This window comes from Nicotiana attenuata, chromosome 12, assembly GCF_001879085.1.
Source record: "Nicotiana attenuata strain UT chromosome 12, NIATTr2, whole genome shotgun sequence".
NCBI lineage: Eukaryota > Viridiplantae > Streptophyta > Magnoliopsida > Solanales > Solanaceae > Nicotiana > Nicotiana attenuata.
Window position 1 is genome coordinate 45,169,163 of NC_032000.1, and position 19,663 is coordinate 45,188,825.

The 19,663-nt window shown below is 35.0% G+C and overlaps 3 protein-coding genes across 6 annotated transcripts; all 3 read left to right on the top strand.

Annotated features, from left to right (window-relative positions):
* Positions 5,935 to 6,396, top strand: LOC109236086 (uncharacterized mitochondrial protein AtMg00810-like). The gene has a single exon (XM_019402309.1). The coding sequence runs from the start codon at positions 5,935 to 5,937 to the stop codon at positions 6,394 to 6,396; it is 462 nt and encodes a 153-aa protein (XP_019257854.1).
* On the top strand, positions 7,996 to 11,261 carry LOC109235643 (cytosolic Fe-S cluster assembly factor NBP35). Of its 2 annotated transcripts, XM_019401824.1 has the most exons (4): positions 7,996 to 8,169; positions 8,234 to 8,318; positions 8,417 to 8,518; positions 10,123 to 11,261. In XM_019401824.1, the coding sequence occupies exons 2-4, from the start codon at positions 8,270 to 8,272 to the stop codon at positions 11,043 to 11,045; spliced, it is 1,074 nt and encodes a 357-aa protein (XP_019257369.1). In that variant the 5' UTR covers positions 7,996 to 8,169; positions 8,234 to 8,269; the 3' UTR covers positions 11,046 to 11,261. The 2 variants fall into 2 exon arrangements, with proteins under 2 accessions (XP_019257369.1, XP_019257368.1); XM_019401823.1 differs by having other exon boundaries at positions 7,996 to 8,318.
* Positions 12,128 to 17,449, top strand: LOC109235645 (pentatricopeptide repeat-containing protein At2g03880, mitochondrial). Of its 3 annotated transcripts, XM_019401827.1 has the most exons (6): positions 12,129 to 12,365; positions 13,153 to 15,167; positions 15,283 to 15,448; positions 15,558 to 15,648; positions 16,778 to 16,845; positions 16,971 to 17,449. In XM_019401827.1, exon 2 carries the CDS (start codon positions 13,172 to 13,174, stop codon positions 15,149 to 15,151), a length of 1,980 nt encoding a protein of 659 aa, XP_019257372.1. In that variant the 5' UTR covers positions 12,129 to 12,365; positions 13,153 to 13,171; the 3' UTR covers positions 15,152 to 15,167; positions 15,283 to 15,448; positions 15,558 to 15,648; positions 16,778 to 16,845; positions 16,971 to 17,449. The 3 variants fall into 3 exon arrangements, with proteins under 3 accessions (XP_019257371.1, XP_019257372.1, XP_019257370.1); XM_019401826.1 differs by having other exon boundaries at positions 12,128 to 12,365; positions 13,153 to 15,172; positions 16,778 to 17,449; XM_019401825.1 differs by having other exon boundaries at positions 16,778 to 17,448.

A 19,663-nucleotide genomic window follows, 5' to 3' on the forward strand; every position in this document is an offset into this window, starting at 1 on the left:
AAAATATCTACAAACTGGGTATATTGAATTTTAATATCCCAATTCCCATTCTATTGTAGTTTAATTGGGATTTTCTACATAATTGCGTTTTTTGCAGAAGATTTGTAGAAGTTTTAGTCGTTTTTGATTTGTGAAAACAGAAAACAAAGCATCTAGAATTAGATTAGAAATAATCTACAATTTATCTACAAAATATCTACAAACTGGGTACATTGAATTTTTATACCCCAATTCCCATTCAATTGTAGCATAATTGGGATTTTTGACATAATTGCGTTTTTTCAGAAGATTTGTAGAAGTTTTAGCCGTTTTTTATTTGTGAAAACAGAAAATAAAGCATCTACAATCAGAATACAAACAATCTACAATTTATCTACAATTTATGCAATATGTTTTCTTCTTCTTCTTCTTCGAGTTTAATTCAGTCAAAACCAAGTCTAATCTTCACCAAAACCCCTCAAAATTGAGATATAAACTCCAAACCATATTCCCGATTATTTTCAACAACACCCAATCCAAACAAACAATGATTTTTGAAAACCCAAATTTGAATTCAAAGCTTTCAAGCTTTTTAATGGCTGTCAATGGTGGAATTGCTGCTCTCTTTTCACTTGCTTTGTATTACTGAAATTTGCGATTGAGAAATAGAGAGAGATGTAGAGAGAATGTCGACGAACAGAGCTTTTGCAGAACTGATTTCTACAATTTGAAATTAAGCTTCTGATTTCGTCGAACTGAGCTTTTGATTTGTGTCTTAAGTGAAAATATCGAAGAACAGATCTGAGCTTTTGAACAGATTTGATTTCGACGAATTGAGCTTTTGAACAGATTTGATTTGTGGCTAAATCAATTAGAAGATTCCGTTCCTGAATTTTAGCACGCCTAATTAGGACGATTCAGCTACTAATAATTAGTATTTAATGAATGGTATAATAATTGTAGGAAAAATGTGGACAGGGCGGGTAAATTAGAAACTGTGCACATTTTTAGTAATAAAATTTCATATATGGTATAGGAAGGAAAAAATCTCTATTTACATATAGTTGCGCAGGGCAATTGTAAATGGAAAAGTACTTTGAGACATCTTGATAGGTTTCCAATTTCAACTAGCTATATAGGTTTAAATTTGGTTATTTTGTAAGAACTAACTCTATAAGTCCAATTGAGCTAGCTCTGGGTATATGCTTACTTGGTTGAATAAAATATTTCCATTTTGCCAAAAAGAAATACAAATTTAAAAGGGACAAATGTAAATAATATATTTTTTTAAAAGCGAAATTACACAAATCACGTGAAAATAGAAATACCAGCACAAAATAATGTCAGTATGAAATAAAAATTTCTCTAACCTAATTTTAGCCCGCAACATTTTAATTACTTTATTCTTATACTACAATTAAAATCTATATTTTATGACAGATTCAATACAGTTTTGGTATTTGTTTGTTTTGTGAACTAGATATATCGAAATACAAAAATTAAATAATGATGTTAAAAACATGTTTAGCCAGTTTCCAATTTGAATGTTATTTTCTCGGTGGTATACAACTAGTACTAGTATAACTAGTGAAAATGAAATAAGATACCGAGTTTTAAGTTTGAAAAAGTCATATTTTTTTCCTCATAAAACTCTACTACTTTTTCAAGTGACATGCATGTCCAAACACAATTTTAATTTTTAAATATCTTTTTTTTTTTCAAATTAACTTCAATTTTTTGAAAGAAAAAACTTAAAAACTATTGAATAATGTAAGGGTATAATAGTCTTTGTATGTTAAAGTTGTTAGGAAGTTAGTTAAGTTGTTAATGGTTGTTAGAAGAGTTAGTTAATGTCAGGATTAGTAGTCAGTTAGAGTGCTAATGAGAGGGATAAACATTGATATATAAATAAGACTTTACATTGTAATAGATAGACTTTTGAATAATGAAATACACTCTCCACTAACTCTCTCTCTCTCTCTCTCTCTCTCTCTCTCTCTCTCTCTCTGATGCATCTTGTTCTTCTTCTTCTTCTTCATTTCTTCTTCATTCTATCTTTCTTGATATTCTGTTAAATCTCATCACCATTGTGTGAATAATTATATGGTATCAGAGCCCTCACGCTACAGAATTGTAGCTCACATAACGATCCAAAATTTCATTCAGAAATTCTCTTTGATCTTGCTAGCATCTGGTTCAAATATGTCTGAATCTTGAGTAAAATAAGAAAAATGACAGTAAATGGTGAAACATTGGTTCAAACTCCAGGAAATAAGTTTCCTACTAAGTATGCAACTCAATCTGCAGGAAATCAAGTGAATCAAGTCAATGAGATTAATTGTAATCATCCTCTATTCTTGTCTCATGCGGATGTGAGTGTGATTCAGATCATCTCTTTTCAATTAACTGGAATTGAGAATTACTCAATTTGGTTCAGATCTATGAGTTTTGCATTGCTAGGGAGGAACAAACTGGGTATGGTAGATGGCATATGCAAGAAGGAAAGATTCCCAGAAATGATGTGGAATCATTGGGAAAGATTAAACGCAAGTACTTTCTTGGATTATGAATTCAATTGCAAAAGGTCTTCTTGGAGGAATCATGTATGCGTCTAGTGCACAAGTTGTCTGGGAAGATCTTGCTAAAAGATTCAACAAAGTGGATGGCTCAAGAACCTTTAATCTACATAAGGAAATAGCTACTCTGCCTCAAGGCACAACTTCAGTATCTGTGTACTTCTAAAAATTGAAAGACCTATGGGAAGGATTTGAAGCTTTGGTGCCATCACCTGGCTGTGATTGCTCAAAATCAAGGGAATTTGTAGCCTATCTGTAGAAATTAAAGCTATATCAATTTTTGATGGGGGTTAAACGACTCATATTCACAAGCTAGGAGTCAAATTCTGATGAGAAATCCTTCTCCTACTGTTAATCAGGCATATGCCTTAATTGTGAGTGATGAAGCGCAGAAATTTGTGGTTGCTACAACAGGAATTCTGGGTGCCAATCCAACAGTTCAAATGGGAAGTTTTGAAGCTGCAATGCATTCTAAGACTGGAGGAACTCAGAATCATAATCAGAGGTTTAGGAGGAATTTTAGTGCCTATTGTGATTTCTGGATGATGAAGGGGCACAACAAAGAAAACTGCTACAAGATAGTTGGTTATCCAACAGACTTCAAAAATAAAATAAGGGGAAATGGAAACTCAAATACAAATGCAACTTATAATGCCAATGTTCTAACAGAAAAAAGTAATTTTGAGTACAATTCAGTTGATCAAGAATATCAGCAAGGATCTACATTCAACTATGAAAAAAAATACAAATGTGAGTGATCAAATTACTGGAGTTGGTTCAAACAACTCAAGCACTGAAAGTTCTATGAGTCAGCTGGCAAACTATGCACTCACCAAAAATCAGTATGAACAAATTCTTCAACTATTGAACAAAACTACTGTGTCTAATAACACTGCTTCATCTGCAAATGCAGCAGGTATGGATACAGCTTTACTTGTTAATGATTGTATTAAACAGTGGATTATAGATACAGGTGCCACAAACCACATGGTTTCAAACATAAGTCTACTAAAGAAAGACACAATTATTGAAACAGGAAATTCAAAGAAAATTCTGTTACCAAATGGGGATATTATAGTAGTCACACATACATGATCCAGCTCAATTTTAGAAGATAATATAATAACAAATGTATTTTATGTTCCACAATTTAAGTATAATCTTCTATCAGTCTCTAAACTAACCAAAGAATTGCAGTGCTCAGCTACATTCTTTCCTGACTTCTGTGTGTTTCGGGAACTCTTCATTGGGAAGGTGAAGGGAATTGGTAAAGAAGATGTTGGACTTTATCTTCTATACACTGAGTCAAGAGAAAAAGAGAAATTGGAGGCATTAACTGCAAGAAGTAATGAGACAATTGAAGCTGGAAACATAGATGTAGTGTTGTGGCATAGAAGATTTGGGCATGTATCTACACAAGTGTTAAAAAGACTGATTCAAGTAGATTTAGAAACCATCAAGAATAGAATAAATAAGTGCACAATTTGTCCATGTGCCAAACAAACTAGACTGCCATTTCCTATAAGTAGTATTCAAAGTAAAAGTTGTTTTGATCTAATACATGTAGATTTGTGGGGACCATATAAAATACCTACTTGGGATGGAAATAGATATTTCTTGACTATTGTAGATGACTATTCAAGAATGACATGGTTATTTTTACTAAAACAAATTCTGATGTGTGTGTATCAATTCAAAACTTCTTTAAATATGTCAAAAATTAATTTGAAAAGATAATAAAAATTATCAGAACAGATAATGGAACAGAGCTTGTAAACTATGTATGTGAAATCCTATTCAAAAATTTGGGTGTTATCATTAAAGGACTTGTATTTATACCCCTCAGCAAAATAGAGTTGCTAAGAGGAAACACATGCATATATTGGAAGTCACAAGAGCTGTTAGGTTTCAAGCTCAAATTCCTATCAAATTCTAGGGATGTTGTGTTTTAGCTGCACTTTATCTAATAAATAGAATGCCTAGTTCAGTTATTAGAAATCTGTCTCCATTTGAAAAACTGTATAAAAAAACCCTTCCATTCAACATCTTAAAGTGCTAGGCTGTTTATGTTGTGCTAAAGTTATTCAGGAGAAAGACAAATTAATGTCTAGAACAAAACCATCCGCTCATATGGGCTATTCAGAAGTTCAAAAAGGTTATATATTTTATGATTTGACTAACTAGTCTTTCTTTGTTGGCAGAGATGTCATATTTAGAGAATACATATTTCCATTTATAAATAAAGCATGTACTTCAAAACGTGTGTTTGTTGATAATACAACTAAACCAGGAGCATTGTATGACAACTGTGAAACATTATTTGAGATAAGATCAGCAGATACAACAAGCAATGATTCCTTAAATAGAGTTGGAAGAGAAGAGTTCAACACTAATCAAAACATGGGAGAGGAAAATGATTTAGACATACCAACAGACTATGGCTACTCAGAACCACATAGTCCTAATACTCAAGGAGAGCACACTCAAATATCTACAGAAATTCAGCAACTACCTGAAATATCTCAGGTGTCTACAGAAATTCAAAATCAACAACAACCTCAGCTTAGAAAGTCCTGCAGAGGTAAACATCCTCATGTCTGGAAAGATTTTGTATCCTTAAACATTCATCAGAATGTTCCTTATGCTTTAGATCAATACATAAGCTATGACAAGATATCTTCTAAGTATCAAGCATATGTAGCTTTAACTTCTTCAATCACTGAACCTATCAGTTATTCTGAAGCTATACTAGATCCCAAATGGATAGAAGCTATGAATGAGGAGGTAAAAGCACTTGAAAACAATCATACATGGGATATTGTAACACTACCAGAAGGTAAGAGGCCAATTGGCTGCAAGTGGATTTATAAAATCAAGTACAAAGCCTCAGGTGATATTGAAAGATTTAAAGCTAGACTAGTAGCTAAAGGATATGTCAAACTGAAGGGATTGATTATCAAGAAACATTCTCACCAGTAGTGAAAATGGTTACAGTGAGAACTGTATTAAGTATTGCAGCTTCAAAGAAATGGCATATACACCAAATAGATGTATACAATGCTTTTCTTCAAGGAGATTTACTTGATGAAATATATATGGAATTACCTCAGGGATTTAGAAGCAGGGGGAGAACGGAGTATGCAGGCTTATTAAATCCTTATATAGGCTCAAACAAGCTCCTAGGCAGTGGAATACAAAATTATGTGAGGCTCTTCAGAAGTACAATTTTAAACAAAGTCAATTTAATCATTCATTATTTATCAAGAAGACTGCTGAAGGAATCATCATTGTCTTAGTATATGTAGATGATCTACTAATCACAGGAGACAGTCTAACATTTATTGAAGAAACAAAAACATCATTACAAAATGCCTTCAAGATGAAAGACCTGGGGGAACTAAAATATTTTCTAGGAATTGAGTTTGCTAGATCACAGAAAGGAATTGTCATGCATCAAAGGAAATATGCACTGGAATTAATTTCAGAGGATGGACTTACTTCAACAAAACCAACAGTAACTCCTATTGATAACAATATCAAGCTTACTTCAAAACAGTATGATGAGCATGCCGGACAAACAGAAAACTCAGGAAGCAGTGATCCATTGGTTGATCAAACCTCATTGCAAAGGCTGATAGGAAAACTTCTCTATTTGACTGTAACTAGACCTGACATTGCATTTGGGGTTCAAACTCTAAGTCAGTTCCTTCAACAGCCTAAAAAATCTCATATAAAAGCTGCCTTGAGAATTGTCAAGTATATTAAGAATCAACCAGGTCAAGGAGTGTTATTGTCTAGCAGTCAGATTAATACTATTACTGCATTTTGTGATACAGACTAGGCTACATGTCCATTGACAAGAAAATCAGTCACAGGTTTCTAAATCAAAATAGGTGATTCGTTGGTGTCTTAGAAATCAAAGAAACAAACCACTGTGTCTCGAAGTTCTGCAGAAGCTGAATATAGAGGCTTAGCAACAATAGTAGCTGAGCTAATCTAGCTACATGGAATGCTAAAGGAAGTTGATATTCATATTAAGTTACCTATTGATATTTACAGTGATAGCAAAGCAGCCATACTAATAGTTGCAAATCCTAAAGGACTAAACATATTGAAATAGATTGTCACTTTGTGAGAGAAAGAATTCAACAAGGACTTATTACTACAAAATACATATCAACAACTGATCAAACTGGAGATGTTCTTACAAAAGGATTGACCAGAGTTCAACATGAATATCTAAAGTCCAAGCTAGGAATATTTAATATCTTTCCACCACCTAGATTGAGGGGGAGTATTAAATAATGTAAGGGTATAATAGTCTTTGTATGTTAAAGTTGTTAGGAAGTTAGTTAAGTTGTTAATGGTTGTTAGAAGAATTAGCTAATGTCAGGATTAGTAGTCAGTTAGAGTGCTAATGTGAGGGATAAACATTGATATATAAATAAGACTTTACATTGTAATAGATACACTTTTGAATAATGAAATACACTCTCCACTAACTCTCTCTCTCTTCTGATGCATCTTCTTCTTCATCATTTCTTCATTTCTTCTTCATTCTATCTTTCTTAAATTCTGTTAAATCTCATCACCATTGTGTGAATAATTACAAAAACTCATGTCAAGACACAAAGAAAATAATGAAAGCAGTTTCTTATGTTTGAGAGTAGGTTCAAAGTAGTCCCTTAAGTATTACATTGAGCTATTTTGGACCTTTAAGTTCGCCAAAAATTAACACTTTTGGTCTCCACCAAATATTTAACAATATACGTACATTAATTGACCTAAAATCTAGGGGAAAAAATTAAATTTAAACACCATAAAAGTCCAATCAAATCCTTAAAGGTGCACTAGATACCAAAAATAGCAGAAATTAGTAATTACACATCCAAAAGTTGCATCAAACTCTAAGCAATTGACCAAAAATAGCAAAAACTACAAATTGCACCTCTAATGTAGGTTTCTACTAATACTTTTTTCATATTTTTTTAAAATTTATTAAATATTTGATAAAGATCCAAACTGCTAAGCTAGCGTTTGGTCATAGATCCCAAATTTATTTTGAAAAATCTGATTTGGATGAACTTTGGTTTGAAGATGAAAATGTGTTTGGACATACGTTTTCAAAATATATTTCCCAACTTTATTTTGGAAAAACATGTATATAATTCCCAAGTTTTAGGATTCTGGCCCAAAATCAGCAATTGGGGTGATTTTGAGATTTGGGGTTTGGGATTTGGGATTTTGCCAAAATGTGGGCAAAATTTATGGTCAAACATGAGTTTTGAAAATAAATCCCAAATTTATTTTGGCAAAACTCATGGCCAAACGAGTATTTTTGTCTAAATTTGAGGGGTGCAAACTATGCAATGCATACTCAAGGGATTACTTTTAATCTAGAGTAATGGAACAAGTAAAGTAAAAGTCAAACATTTCCTTCTTTATCTCTCTCCTGTAGTCCTGTGATATAAACTCAATAGCCCTAATATACAAAAGGAATTACTACAATTTACGGCCATTTCTCTAAAAGGCGGCATAAAAGAGCCTACAAAAATATCGCTAAATTCTGTAAAACCTTACACCGACAACTATCGACTTGTTGCAGCAGAAAAAGGTACTCGAATTTGCAATTACTGATTTAGCAGTAATAAAGTTTAAATCTTTGTGCTGTATTCTAGCTGCTCCTGCACCTTGATAAAGCTAAGGGACAAAAGATGGAAAACGGAGGAGGGTCCAATGAAATCCCAGAAAATGCTCCTGAACGTATGTATATTCTTTGATTTAAAGCTTAAGTATTTATTTTCTTGTATTTAATTGTTTATTAGCGCTATATTTGTTTTTTTTTTTTTTTGGTTTTTCAGATTGCCCAGGTCCACAATCAGAAACAGCAGGAAAATCGGATGCTTGCCAAGGATGTCCCAATCAGGAAATTTGTGCTACTGCTCCTAAAGGCCCTGACCCAGGTCTTTTCTTTTTTCCAATATTTTTTCCATCACTATTTTACTCTTTAATTGTGCATAATATGATTCTGTAAAATACTTTGTTTGAACTTGTTTTTCTTGCCTTGAAATGTTAGGTGTCAATTTTTGCGACTTGGAATGTTATCCCTTTTATTTTTTAATATCCTACTGTCGTGCTAGCTTGTGCGCACTTGGATTGGATTATGCATCTTATCGGGTTAACTCTGCGCGCCAAAGCTTATGGGGATGGGAAAAATTCAATTGCTTTATTCCAAATGTTAAGAGAAAGACATCCCGTCCCAATTAGTTTGATATTATAAAAATGGCAAAAGCTTCTTTCTTCTAGAATTCGGAATGTAATCATTTGGTAACACTTATAGTACTATTACAAGATTGTGTATATACATAGTTCAAAGTAACCTCAGCATAATATCTTCGTCTTTCTTTTTTAATAGTCAGGGTGGTTAAACTATGTTAGTGAAACACAATGGAGGGGCTATTATTAAGTTACTATCGGCAATTTCATTACATATGAAGCACTATCAGCAGTTAGAGTGCACTTGTTGCTGAAGTACAGGATACATATGCGTACAATATATTATCGTTGGTTGCTTGCTGTCTTAGAAACTAAAGTTTTTCCCAGTAATTTCAGTCATGTTTGTTATTTATTGCATTATGTCTTTTTGATGTCCTTGGCTATATACCCATGTTCATACAGTAGCTGAAGTCATAAAGGAAGGATGCTTAATTCAATTTGTTTGAATCTTATTAAGATCATCAACTCAGGAATTAGTTCAAAATTTTAAATCCTTAACTTGGGAATGAGTTTAAGAAAGGATAAACTTTTAACTGAACTTCACTGAAAGACATAAACTTTACCAATCAAAAAAAGAACGACTTGACTGTGCATGTCATATGCAGAAAAAAGAAAGAGAAATACCGAGCATCAAAGTGTACTCTGCAATGATTGGTCGGAGAGGGTTTTTTAGTCTGTGCAGCAAGAAGGGAACTTAGAAGAAGTTGAAGGAATTTTATATTTCTGAAGATTCATTGTTGTGGAATGAGCAACGAAAGAAAGGATTTTCTCCACACAAAAACGTGCAAGCATTCACACTATAGAATGCCTAAATCACATTAATAAGCACCTCTCCGGCATAGGCATCTAGTTCTCATTCAGATGTTACCTTTTTTAATTTTAGAACTAATGCCTTGGTACATTAATTTTGAATTTATGTTCTCATATAGATAGTGTAACTCAAGTAGCTCTTATATGTTGCAGTAAGTAACAAAGGAAATTTGAATATTGTTGACTCACGCTTTCTAATGAATAATTTGTTTGCTATTGAAAGCTAGTATGCGGACACCCTAGGTTCTCGAAAGTTGAATGATAAAGTGGTTGATAGTGTAATACTGACTAGATTGTTTATTTGCCAAGTTGGGACATTTCTGGGGTCAAATGCATGCTGTATATGTCAGCCGTTGCTTTTCCCAATTACTTATATACTACCTGTCAACGATTGCGCACAGTAGTATAACAGGCTTTATTTATCAAAGGTTAAACATCTCGTACTCATTTTCCAAGTGTTTGTATTTATGGTTTCGTGCAGACTTGGTTGCAATAGTAGAAAGAATGGCAACTGTGAAGCACAAAATACTGGTTTTGTCTGGCAAGGGTGGTGTTGGTAAGAGTACGTTCTCAGCTCAACTTGCTTTTGCATTGGCGGCTATGGATTTTCAAGTAGGTCTTCTTGACATTGATATATGTGGCCCCAGCATCCCGAAGATGCTTGGTCTAGAAGGGCAAGAGATTCACCAGAGTAACATTGGATGGTCCCCTGTTTATGTTGAGTCTAACCTTGGGGTTATGTCAATTGGTTTCATGCTTCCCAACCCTGATGAAGCTGTCATATGGAGAGGCCCCCGCAAGAATGGTCTAATTAAGCAATTCCTCAAAGAAGTTTATTGGGGAGAGCTTGATTTTCTTGTGGTTGATGCTCCACCTGGGACCTCGGATGAGCATATTTCAATTGTTCAATTCCTACAAGCAACTGGAATAGATGGTGCAGTTATCGTCACAACCCCTCAACAGGTATCTCTGATAGATGTGAGGAAAGAAGTTAGTTTTTGCAAGAAAGTCGGGGTGGAGGTTCTTGGTGTTGTTGAGAACATGAGCGGTCTTTCCCAGCCACTCTCAGAATTCAAATTCATGAGAATGACAGAGACCGGTGAGCGAAAAGACATGACCGAGTGGGCCATGGCTTATATGAGAGAAAAAGCCCCTGAAATGCTAAACTTAGTTGCTTTTAGTGAAGTTTTTGATAGCAGTGGTGGAGGTGCTGCAAAGATGTGTGGTGATATGGGTGTCCCTTTTCTTGGGGAAGTGCCACTGGATCCTCAGCTATGTAAAGCAGCTGAAGAAGGAAGATCTTGCTTTTCAGATGATAAATGTCGGGCAAGTGCCTCTGCGCTCAAGATGATAATCGAAAAGATGTTGGCTCAGAAAATGATCTCAACAGAGAATGGAGCATAGTATTTATTGGGTTTTAAGGCTTTCTGTACCTTTTCTCTGCTTAAGTTCTGGGATACTTGTAACCAACATTTTGTTCGTAAGGTAGCTTTTGTCAGTCTTGATATGGATTAATGGATATATTATAAAGTTTCTAGTGCTTTTTAAAACGATGATTTGTTAAACACACGTTTTTTCCCTATGAAAGTCGAATGGACTCTGATTGAATAATGGACGAAAGATGTTATCTCCTGCGAGATGAGTTCACTTGAATCCCGTTACTTCCCGTTCCCTTTGCCGTCAATCTGATATACTGCACAGGGGGGAAGAAAGTTTTTTTTTTTTTTTTTTTTTTTTTTCTTTCAAAAATTCCGTCCCCGGCAGAGGTGCTTTTGATGTATTATGTTATTATTACTACTATATAGTACTAGTGTTATATGTGGTTGCTATGCAGTTTCTATTTGGGACCTATAGGTGGTACTTCACAGTCAATTAGCCAAACTCAAGTAGCAACATGTGACCTTGTGCATAATTTACTCGGTATTTATGTTAGTGGGAGGTAATAGATACTCTGTAGATGCTGTGTTGTTGCAATAGGTGCAAGTTAGTTCGGACACCATCGTTATGTGAAAGGCAAAAAAGCATGTGATCTTGTAGCGAAGAGGTCATGTCACACCTAGCCAAGAACAAGGTTGCTTGGTGCAAATTACTGCATCATTTACTGGCTGAACCATCAGTTGATTCATAGTCTCCTCGCTCAGTAAATTTTCATATACCTACCATTTCACTTGAAAATAAGATGTTATAAAACTTTGTATCTTATGAAATTCAATATAGATTAACAAAATAGTGACACCAGTTGATCCATCATAGTACTCATTAAAATAGTCCTTTAAATATATTCCAGTTTTGTAAGCAGTTTTGATTCCTTAGGTTTGTCAAAAGGGAAAACTTTTGGTCTTTGTCAAATGTTTAACAAACATTGGTTGTTAAATTTAATGGGAACCATGGAAAAAGTTTGATGGAGACCAAAAATGCTAACTTATGACAAACGTAAAGGATTAAACTGTTTATAAGTATATTTAAGGGACTATTTTAAACCTATTGTTGTAAACATATGAGACCATTTTTGTCATTTTCTCCAAGTTACTAAGATGTACTATGCAGTAGTCGTACGTTGTCCAAAAGCTGTTCCTCAATATCTCCCAGATTGGGCGGGCCGAGCTCTTACGAATAGCGGCAGCTGGAAATTGCTTTAAATCAGACAAATCCTTAGTTTCAACATCCAAATTCTTGCAATTTCCTACGCTGAATCTTCGTGTCAGGGTCTCATTTCTGTAAAGTGTGAGTACAAGTTCTGTTAGTACTTGTTACTCTTATGCAATGCCTACAACCTATTTGATTATATGCGTATCTTACTTTCTATATTAACCTGGAATACTTTGAACATAACTTTATGCGAGCAGGTTCATACCCAAAATTAATTAGATTAGCAAATTCATATCTCTTTATTCACTAAAGTTAAACTTAAATTGATTGTTAGAGGGGGGAAAAACACACGAGGAAAAAAGGTCTGAACTTGGAGATTTTATTGACCTTATATGAGTTGCTAAAACAAGGATATGATTCTTCTTAATATAGAATCACGTTTTAGCTCTGTTCTTTAACGAGAAGCTGTTAATTGCGGAACAAGCTGGTCCCTTTTTTTGAATACTAGTGTCCAAAAATTTCTACTGAATGTTTATGCTCTCTCCTTCCTAGTGTTGTCACATTTCAATTCATGATTTTAGATTGACCTTCTTTTGGAGGTTAAACGTGGATAAAACTTTCTGAATTACTAGAGAAGTAGAAACTACATCTAAAACCGTATGAGTTGCAAATTTTACATTTCAGTTATGTTTTCGGGAGGTCACGGGTTCATGCCGCAGTAACAACCTCTTGCAAAAGTGCAAGATATAGCTGCGTACACAAGACCTAACGTGGTCCATACCTTCCCCGGACCCTGCACATTGCGGGAGCTTAGTGCACCGAGCTGCCTTTTAATTATGTTGAAAGAAAATTTGTGTAAGGCACTTGATTGGTAATTACTATTGTCGCTCATACTGTATTGCTTTTCTGAAAATCTTCACAGTCCTACAACATAAAATGAGATGAAATCCTTACTGAGATTCAAAGCCAAACTCGCACCAGTATATGGTCTGGTTTTTATTGGTCCATCTCCTCCACTCTTTGCACTTGGACATCTGCTTCAACATCTGTGCTGTTACTCTGGTGTAGCAACTCAGTGGCAGAATGAGACAGGATCAATAAAATGTAATGATATGCTCAATGAGTTCACAACTTACTGCTATCAAAGGGATCTTCCCAGGGCTATGAAAGCATTAAATTCCTTGCAAACTCACAAGATATGGGCTGATGCCGTCACCTACTCTGAACTCATTAAGTGCTGCTTGGCTCGTGGCGCAGTCGAGCAAGGCAAACGGGTCCACCAACATGTGTTCTCCAATGGTTATGAGCCCAAAACGTTCCTCGTTAACACACTTATTAACATGTATGTGAAGTTTAACATGCTAGACCAAGCACAAGCTTTATTTGATCAAATGTCTGACAGAAATGTTGTCTCCTGGACTACAATGATAGCTGCCTACTCTAGCGCTAAGATCAACAACAAGGCTTTGGAGTTTTTGATCCTCATGCTGAGAGATGGTGTGAGACCTAATATGTTTACTTACTCCTCTGTTCTGAGAGCTTGTGATGACCTGTCCAATCTTAGGCAGCTCCACTGCAGCATACTCAAAGTTGGTCTGGAGTCTGACGTATTTGTCCGAAGTGCTCTTATTGATGTTTACTCCAAAATGGGTCAACTCGAGTGTGCATTGTGCACCTTTAATGAGATGGTGACAGGGGATCTTGTTGTCTGGAACTCCATTATTGGTGGATTTGCTCAAAACAGTGATGGGGATGAAGCTTTGACTCTCTTCAAAAGAATGAAGAGAGCTGGATTCTCATCTGATCAGTCGACCTTGACAAGTGTTCTTAGAGCTTGTACTAGTTTGGCACTTTTAGAAGTGGGAAGTCAAGTCCATGTTCATGTACTCAAGTTCCAGCGGGACCTAATCCTTAACAATGCACTTTTGGACATGTATTGCAAGTGTGGCAATTTGGAAGATTCCCACCAAATATTTACTCGGATGATAGAGAAAGACGTGATCTCCTGGAGCACCATGATCATAGGCTGCGCCCAGAATGGTTTCAGCAGAAAAGCACTGGAATTATTCAAGGAGATGAAAGTCTCAGGGATCAAACCAAACTACATCACTGTTCTTGGAGTTTTATTTGCTTGCAGCCATGCAGGCCTGGTAGCAGATGGGCAATATTACTTCCGCTCAATGAAGAAACTCTTTGGTATTGATCCAGGAAGAGAACACTACGGTTGCATGGTTGATCTTCTTGGAAGATCTGGGAAGCTAGATGAGGCGGTGAAATTAATCCATGAAATGGAATGTGAACCAGACGCAGTGACATGGAGAACATTGCTTGGTGCCTGCAGAGTACATCGAAAAATGGATTTAGCTGAATATGCTGCCAAACAAATTATTAAGCTGGATCCAAGTGATGCAGGAACTTACATATTACTATCTAATATTTATGCGCACACTCACAAATGGGAAGACGTTGTTGACTTGAGAAAGTCCATGAGGGAAAGAGGAGTGAAGAAGGAACCAGGATGCAGCTGGGTTGAAGTGAACAAACAGATCCATGCTTTTATTATGGGAGACAACTCCCATCCACAAATAGAGGAAATTAAAAAAGAGCTAAATCAGATTATTTGGAGATTAAAAGAGGTGGGATATGTTCCAGACACAAACTTTGTCTTGCAAGATCTTGAAGGTGAACAGATGGAAGACTCACTTCTGTACCACAGTGAGAAAATAGCTGTTTCCTTTGGTGTAATGAGCCTGTCTAGAGAGAAGACCATTAGAATCAGGAAGAATCTCAGGATCTGTGGAGATTGCCATTTATTTGCGAAACTTTTAGCACAGATAGAGCGTCGGAGCATTGTCATAAGAGATCCTATCCGTTACCATCATTTCCAGGATGGTATTTGTTCATGTGGAGATTATTGGTAGAAGGGAATGGACTTCAGTTGAGTATGATAAAATACCTAGTTAATTTGCTTTCGATAGACTTATAAGCTTCACTGTCTACATTAAACACATCATAGTCACTTGTCCCCCATGTTTATATGTTTTGCTGGCAGATGTAGTAACACTTGCAGAAATAGTGGCAACTATGGAGCTCAAAGTACTGGTTTCATGTAGCAATGGTTATGTTGACAAGAATCCACTCTCTGCTCAACTTGCATTTGCATTGGCAGCTATGAGTTTCTAGGTTGGCAAGCAAAATTACTGAGGAGGCCCCTGAAGGTATAGCAGCTGCTGAGCAAAAGTCCCAAGTTTAAGCAAATACATCTTTTAGTTGGACTGTTCAAGCCTATTTGATCTTTTGAAAATTTCATCCATCTTCAATTTTCAGATTGCAAGATCCCCTATTTGTAATCTGCTAGAAGATGATGCTTGTCCAAGTCAAGAGCTTTGTGCAACTACATCAAAAATCCCTGATCCAGGTCCTCTCTTATTCAAATCTTTCCCCAGCCGTTACTCTCTCTTGTCAAGTATATGTATTTAAATACTAGTTGGTGCTTTTACTTTCTTCCATTATTAAGATATTAATTGTGTGGATCTTGGTTGAAACTTTTGTGTGCTACTGCTAGTCTTAAGTCTGCCCTTGCTTCTTTTCCTTCCTTTTTATGCTTTCCCTGATCAAATGAACTAATTGGCGATGAAGTCACTTCTTCATATTGTGAACTAGACTTCTTGTTCACTTTTAGTATCTATGAAACTGGATCTGTCCTTGGCATTAGATAAAGTCACTGGTTGAACAACGCAATGTTGTTATTGATTACACAAAACTGTAGCATTATGACCTTCAAATCACAGAGAATACTTGTCAATAAATTATGCAAATGCTTAAACCCATGTAATGTTGCCAGATTTTATTATCAACCTCCACATTCCAACCGATGGAAAGTAAGCATCCCTTCATATTGATTTGTGGGACCCACTTTCTTCCGTAGACAGGCTCAAAAAGTTTTGATCCATTTTTACAAAACGGAAAAAGCATCTATTCTTTGAAGATTCTATCATAACATGGTTTCTTGTAACATCTTCATTAATGATACTTTTGTCAAACATCACAAGTTTCTGTCTAATATATTTCTTACCTTGATAGATAACCCACTTAATCTATACACACTAAGGATGTAAAACTGGGAAAGCTGAAATTTTTTCAACTAGCTTTTGCTTTGGGTTATTTGTACTTCAAAAACCAGCCCGCTTACCTAAAGGTTGTCAAAAGGTGGGATGACAAAGGTGGTATTTTAGTTCAACGCCGATTATATTGGATAATTACCCAGCTGTGACATTTTGAGGACCGGCATATACAACATACTTCCAACTGTTTCTTTACCTACAAAAGAATTATGTACACATAATTTTGGTTCATTAGATGCTTCATTAACATGTTATAAACATTTTTTTTCTTGTAGGAAAATGCTTTGCTAATATGTCCTATAGCGATCAATTTACTTACTTCGTGGTTTAATTTGTATGTGGGTCATAGGCTTCATTAGTCTGTCTATATAGGAAACTTCGTACTCATTTTCCACATGATTGTTTCTTATGGTTTCCATGCAGATTTAGGGGCAATTTTTGAAATAGCAAACTGTGAAACATGAACTGGTAATCTGTCAAGGAAAGGATTGGTAAGAGTGCATTCTCTATGTAACTGGCATTTGCATTGGCAGCTAAGGTTTTCCATTTAGGTCTCCTTAGTTATTCAACAAAATGTGAACATAACTCGTAAAAGGTCCTGTGATTGTTGGCCCAGGGCTTGGGTTCAGTGGTTAGAATGCAATGCATGATTTGTGGTTGGCACATGTCACTAGTTCAAATTCTGCTGCTAACAAAAACTTGGTATTTAAGTGAAGAATGGTAGAAGGACGACCTCATTATCCACCAAGTTTTGATTCGTGCTCTGCTAGCCATCGGCGATTTCTAGGCTATGAGAATACAAAATCTTATTATTGCTGCTACTGTGATATTTAAAGCTAATCTTGATGGGTAAGGTTGGTATTTGGTAACCAATTGGTTGTCTATATTTTATAGCCGTTAATAAAGAATGTAGAATTACGTGAAAAATGTGTTTTGACTGATGAGTAATGGATGGACTTTTGATATGTTGTTACAAAATTATTGTAGGCAAAATTTAAAATAAAAAAACATAAATTCTGAACTTATAATTCCTATTACATAATCTATTTAGTTCTGACATTTATATAACGTGCTTCACATGTCTAATATAATCCAAGTACGACATAAGAGGACTCACGTTTTGAATCAAAATCTTCTGAATAATGAAACTTGGCATTGGACACCGTCCATATCTTGTGAAAATACATAAGATTGAAATCAATTATTTATTATTTTCAAAAATTAAATTCGAAATTTGTTTGTGTGTTGGATTAGGACTTCAGTAGCAGTACTATATATGGAGGGAATAGGCTTCGATTAATTTTTGGTTTTTGTGTTGGATTAGGACTTCCGTCTTTACTTTACAGTCAAACAGTATAGTGAAGTGAAACCGTATAACGAAATGTTGTTATATAGGGATGTTGTTATAGATAGGTTTGACGGTATCCATAAGACTTGTGGTTTTCAAAATATAAAATTCTTTGCGGAGGTCAGTACTAACATCCAAACTCTTCTCGTTTTTTTTTATCCCAAACAAAATAGCAAAAGAGTTGCAGCTTGTTTTGATGATTGTTTCCCCATTGTATCGTATTGTATTGTTATCCCAAAATAATGTTTGTTTGATTGTTTCATGAAAATTGGTTGTATTGTATTGTTAAATCCATTATTCTGGAACAATGAAAAGTTCCCTTTTTTTAAATAACTGATTTGGTGTGGTGGGATTGTTTCCTATTTTTCTTTCCAATTATGCCGTAACTTATTATTCCACAATTTTATTTTATCTTTTAGTTTTTTTGTTATTTTAACTCCAAATCTCCAACCTATAACCTACTTTATTTTTTTTCCAGAACTTCTGCCGCCAACGTTAAAGGTGTTTTACCGCCTTCTGTTTTATTTTTTCTCCTAATTTACTTTTAACTCAATTCTAATTAGCTGTGCTCCTTTGTTTTGCCTTCTTCTGTCTCACTCCTTTGTTCTGCTTTCTTAAGGTGTTTTGTCTTCTTCTGTTTTGTTTTTTAAAATTATTTTATGCATATTTTTTTGATAAATTTAATATTTAAACAATTGAGGGTATTTTAGTAAATTAACCAGTTACAGTACGATACGTCAAACCAAACAGCAAAATATGATTTAACAATAACAAACAGTACAATCTATCTAAACATTATATTCATAAAACGATAGGATACAATACAATGCATTATGAAACGATGGGGAACAATGATCCAAACAGAGTGTAGTTCAATATTTTTGGTTTCCCCTCTCTCTTAGTCGTTCGAAATACTAAATCTAGACAAGTTGAAGAAGAATTAAACGTCAAGATATAGAAGAAGAAATTGAAGTTGGTTGGCGAAGGTTGTTGGAGGGAGAGATTGCTTCTGAAATCCTGTTAGGAAATCATAGAGACTACTTATTGCGAGAGTCTGAAATCAATAACAACAACAACAACAACCCTCGTCTCAAGAAGACAAAAAGAGACTGCAGGAGTCTGAAATCAAACACACAAAAATTGCAGCTAAGATCCATAAATTGGAACATACAATCAATGATGTTAAAGTGCATCAGTTATAGTGGCAATGCTAGCCATTTCAATCCAACCCATGAATGATATAAACATTTGAATGATTTTTTTGCAGGTAGTACTAGGTTTTGCATATAAAGGCGTTAAATTTTAGGTCTATTTTTTTTTTTTTTTTTTTTAAAGGTTTAGATGGCTTTCGTTAGTTTTCCTTTATTTGATACAATCATTAATAGAGATATTTTACGGAATCAGGTTTTCTCAGATTAGGTGAATGGCGTAGAAGGTAGCCACTCTAAAGAACCGTTATTGAAGAATTAGCCAGTGCATCCTGGATTTGAGCTTTTCAGTTTAATTTTCATGATTAAAATGGCCTGAGTCGTCCTGAAGTTAAGATTTTTGGTTTAAAATTTCAGGACAACAATAAGTACGGGGTAATCCCTAAATAGCATTTCTGAGAATGGCTATTTGTGCACTTGTCTCGTGAATGGCTAAATTAAGAACTTAATTTGTCCTTTAGAATAGTTGTTGCCAGTTATCTTCTGTTTCAAGCTTTGTACCCAAAGGTATGGAAGATCATAGGACACCAATCATAGTAGAGGCGAAAAAAGTTAGGTGATTTCTTCTCAATTACCTAAGTTTTGATGGACAGGGTTACTCGGTACCTTTAGTAATAGAAGATTGAGAGTTCTAGGTGAAATTGTTGCGAGCAAGTTGGCTAGGACACTACTGCAATACAAAAAACGTGTACAGATTCAGATAAGTTCATTGGATTCAAGACCGTGAATATATAGATTAAGATTAAATAGATG

Bases quoted from the DNA above. Each gene is read 5' to 3' on its own strand.
- LOC109235643 (XM_019401823.1), top strand. From the start codon at position 8,270: ATGGAAAACGGAGGAGGGTCCAATGAAATCCCAGAAAATGCTCCTGAA. The intron at 8,319-8,416 runs GTATGTATATTC...TTGGTTTTTCAG, and splicing joins CCCAGAAAATGCTCCTGAAC to ATTGCCCAGGTCCACAATCA. The intron at 8,519-10,122 runs GTCTTTTCTTTT...GGTTTCGTGCAG, and splicing joins TCCTAAAGGCCCTGACCCAG to ACTTGGTTGCAATAGTAGAA.
- LOC109235645 (XM_019401826.1), top strand. From the start codon at position 13,172: ATGAAATCCTTACTGAGATTCAAAGCCAAACTCGCACCAGTATATGGT.
- LOC109236086 (XM_019402309.1), top strand. From the start codon at position 5,935: ATGAAAGACCTGGGGGAACTAAAATATTTTCTAGGAATTGAGTTTGCT.